At 44.8% G+C, this 4,333-nt stretch overlaps 1 protein-coding gene across 1 annotated transcript; it reads left to right on the top strand.

The window, feature by feature from the left end:
• Positions 1–469: 469 nt before the first annotated feature.
• Positions 470–3,167, top strand: npffr1l2 (neuropeptide FF receptor 1 like 2; the record flags this gene model as incomplete). Its single annotated transcript, XM_079752651.1, has 3 exons — positions 470–821; positions 1,586–1,685; positions 2,138–3,167. The coding sequence occupies 3 exons, from the start codon at positions 470–472 to the stop codon at positions 3,165–3,167; spliced, it is 1,482 nt and encodes a 493-aa protein (XP_079608777.1).
• Positions 3,168–4,333: the final 1,166 nt, after the last annotated feature.

Here is a 4,333-nt window from a genome sequence, read left to right as displayed (position 1 = left end):
GAAATGTTCATTGTTAACTTCCCTGTGCGTCCCATAACATGCTTAAAATGACATGCTCTAAAACCAGACAATGTTGGAGCTATTGCTAATAGGGTGTGGAATCTGGGTTGCTTATCAATTAAGAGACTTTAGCCCAATCCCAATACATAATTCATAATAATTGGGGAAAAAACAGTTGAATGTATGATATGTCATTGTTTTTGTTATGTATCGAAATTAGGCATCTCAATATTTAATTATATTATAGCAGGGTAGTAGAGGGTAGAGGGTTCCAGGTGAGCTTAGTTGTATTCTCTTTGTGTGTGTCAGTTATTAATTCAATTAACTTTATACTTCTGATTTGATTGTTTTTTAGACATTAGAGATCACACGTTTTTAACATCATGAATCCCCATCCTTAAGCGTGATGTTTCTGCAGCTCGGTCTCTAGGTCCCTCTGACCCTTTGCCAGTGTCCCCAGGACGGAAGCATGGATGCACCGACCAGCGTGGAGGACGAGGTGCTGGAGGTGGTGGAAGGATCAGCCACCATGGCAACCCTTGACAACATCAGTCGTCACGTGTACAGGGACGTCAACATCACCAACGCCACCTACTCCTCGTATTACCCGCACTCTCTGCAAATCGCCGCGGGCTACATCCTGTCCTACCTCTTCATCTTCCTGCTGTGCATGGTGGGAAACATCCTGGTGTGCCTCATCGTGCTGGGGAACCGTCGCATGCGCACCGTCACCAACCTCTTCATCCTCAACCTGGCCGTCAGCGACCTGCTGGTTGGCATCTTCTGCATTCCCACCACGCTGGTGGACAACCTCATCACAGGTAAGAACCATCTCATCACAGGTTAGAACCATCTCATCACAGGTTATAACCATCTCATCACAGATAATAACAACCTCATCACAGGTAAGAACCATCTCATCACAGGTTAGAACCATCTCATCACAGGTAATAACCATCTCATCACAGATAATAACAACCTCATCACAGGTAAGAACCATCTCATCACAGATAATAACAACCTCATCACAGGTAAGAACCAGCTCATCACAGGTTAGAACCATCTCATCACAGATAATAACCATCTCATCACAGATAATAACAACCTCATCACAGGTAAGAGTAACCTCATTACCGTTCATAACAACCATCTATTTCTAAACTGTACAAAGATTAGGGTAAGGGTTAGCGATGAATGACAAATAATAATATGATAAACTGGTCCTCACATTTGTTTAAAGGCCAATTAGTAGCAATGATATAATTGATGACTTTATTAAGTAAAATTGCGAATTTGGAACATCCACTTATTATCTTATTAGCAAAATTGTTTACATTTGTTTGATTGGAGAAATCGGCTCACCTACAGCAAAATGTATTCAAGACACATATGTCCATAGCATATATAATCCTGTATATATAAACCTTTATGTGTTCCAAATGACCCCTTCACCCTTTAACTTAGACAATTTTGATGCTCTCTGTGTCTTTTTATCTATCCATCTATAAGGGAGCATAAAATATGTGCCAAATGATCAATATTCCAAATGATCTTCCAAATCATCAATATTGACCTCCTTTGACAGGTTGGCCCTTCACCAACATCGTGTGTAAGTTGAGTGGTTTTGTACAGGGCATGTCTGTCTCAGCCTCCGTCTTCACACTGGTGGCCATCGCCGTTGAGAGGTTTGTACCGTATGCACTCCACTGCCATTTCACTGTAATTATTCTTACAGCTTTTTTCCCCTGACAAGCTCACAAAACATCAAACATAAATAGTATAGTAAAGGTTTTAATGCCATGATTCTACTCATGTCCATTCATATACAAATTAAAGAAGAAATATAATACCACTGGGGCAGATTTTCGAAAACGGCTTGTAAGGCTAATGACACCCACACCTGGTGGTATAATATGTCTCCTTTAAAGTGCTTTCTAACCTGCAACGAGGCATATGGTTTACTGCCTGTGACCCCCCCGCCCCCTCTTGTTTATCTGCTCGTCTCCTTGTGTTGTGCTGCCCACATGTAAAGCGTCCTTGAGTTGGAAAGGCACTATATAAATCGAATTTATCATTATTTGTATTATTATTATGTACCATAAAGTGTAGGACATTCTCTTTTGTTTTTTAACACTAGGTTTCGCTGCATAGTCTACCCCCTGCAGCCAAAGTTGACTCTATTCATCGCTAAGGCGACCATATGGTTGATCTGGGTGCTGGCGGTGGCTATCACATGCCCCGCGGTGCTAGCTCTGACCGTCGACAAGGTGGGCTACCATTTCCTGGTGTACAACGACAACCTCAACCTCACCTACCCGCTGTACATGTGCTACGAAAACTTTGCCAACCCGCTGATGAAGAAGGTGTACACCGCCGTGCTGTTCACCCACATCTACATGGTGCCTCTCGCCTTCATCACCGTCATGTACGGATGCATCGGCGTCAAGCTCTACTCCACCGTGGTCTCCAGCCGTGACCAGCAAGAGGCCAGCAACCACACAGCGCCGTGCCTGGTGCGAAGAGCTGGCCGTCCGGTCATATCCCAGAAGAAGATCAAAGTGATCAAGATGCTGATCGTGGTGGCCCTGCTCTTCATGCTCTCCTGGCTGCCCCTGTGGACCCTCATGATGATGACCGACTACGCGGGCCTGGACAGCGAGCAGCTCGACCTGCTGTCCAGCTACTTCTTCCCGTTCGCACACTGGCTGGCCTTCTCCAACTCCAGCGTCAACCCCATCATCTACGGCTACTACAACGAGAACTTCAAGCGGGGGTTCCAGGGAGTGTGCAAGACCCGACCGTTCTGCTGCCTGTTCCGCTGCTGGCGTTGGGACAAGAGGACCAGCCGAAACAGGAGGGGGAAGCCCGCCCATGGAGGCGGCGGCAACACAACGCGCCTCAAAGATCCCAGCCCCGTCCCCAACCACATGGTCTTTGGAGGGCCGAACCGCGTTCACAACGATCAGAACAGCGACCCCGTCCCGCTGGCATTGGCGCCGAAGAGGCCGTCACGGATGGCGTGCGGCGTGGTGGTCCACTCAGAGCCAAGCAGCACCAAGCCGTCCTCAGAGACGTCCGCCGTGGTTAAGACGGGGCTGACGGGGAAGGAGCAAGACAAGGTCAGCTCCCTGGGGAATGCGGTGGTCCAGGCGTGGGATAATAAGTAGCTTAGCTGAGTTTCCTCACTGGTTAAGACAAGGAGATGACGATATTCTTTGGGTGACAACATACAGTATGAGATGGGATTCAATAATGGATTATCAATGTTTCACAAGCACAATCGAATCTAGGACTTTTGCAAGCTGTTTCTCGTAAGTAAGGAGAATAGAAACATACCGTGTGGTCCAGCTGGGACTTCAGGACCCTCTGTCTCCCTGTCATCTTCATCTACCACCTGATGCCTGTCTGTGTCTGTCCCTCTGTCTGAATCTGAAACCTTCTCTTCAGCCCTCACATTCATTTCTGCTCTGAGCCTCCTGCTCTCTCTCACAAAGGCCTACTGTCTTCTCCTTTTCAATTTCCCTCTTTCTCTTTCTTCTGTTTACTTCTCTGAATTTTCTTCACTTTTAGCTTACCTTTTCATTTTTGATTGCTGCTTGTCACTGTCCAGCTACTTTGTCCTGCAAAATGTAAAAAAGCTCCCGTTAAAATCATTACACTAAAATACACTGTAGGGCATTGTACTACTCAATCATTGTATTTTTTATTTTCCCAATTTTTACAGTAAAGGATGAGCCCTGGTTCAATTTCTGCAGCCTCATTGCTGTGATATCAGGGAGTTGAATTGTCTAGGAAGAGTAGGTAGGTTACTGCTTAGCAAATCAAATAAAAATGCTTAGTAGTGCTTTTGTAGTGTTGTAACTTCGCCCCCGAAATGGGGACCCCCCTGTTAAACGTTATGAAGTGGGTTCAAATGTCAGTTTTAATATTTTACATCAAGCAACTCTTGTCGAATAAAATCTGAAACAATGTACAGTATGGGCAAAAAGACGTATACATACCATGAACAAACGTATCACTTTGAGCTGATCAGTGGGCGTGATCAGTGGTGGACGAAGTACTCAGACCACGTACTTGAGTAAAAGTTGAGATACCTAGTGTAAAATATTACTCCAGTAAAAGTTGAAGTACTCCCTTTAAACGTCAACTTGGGTAAAAGTATAAAAGTACTTGGCTTCAAATTTACTTAAGTATCAAAAGTAAAAGTAATTTGGTGTAACGTAGTTCCAATGTCTTGCTATGTCCTTTATACACTCATTCAAATCATTTAAGGTTAGAAAAATCCCACTGACAACACGTTCAGGTACATACGAAACGTACGTTCGTATGTATG

This window comes from Pollachius pollachius (genome assembly GCF_949987615.1).
Source record: "Pollachius pollachius genome assembly, chromosome: 1".
NCBI classification, from domain to species: Eukaryota; Metazoa; Chordata; class Actinopteri; order Gadiformes; family Gadidae; genus Pollachius; species Pollachius pollachius.
The sequence above is the reverse complement of the archived record's forward strand: the minus strand, read 5'-3'. Positions and strand labels throughout refer to the sequence as shown.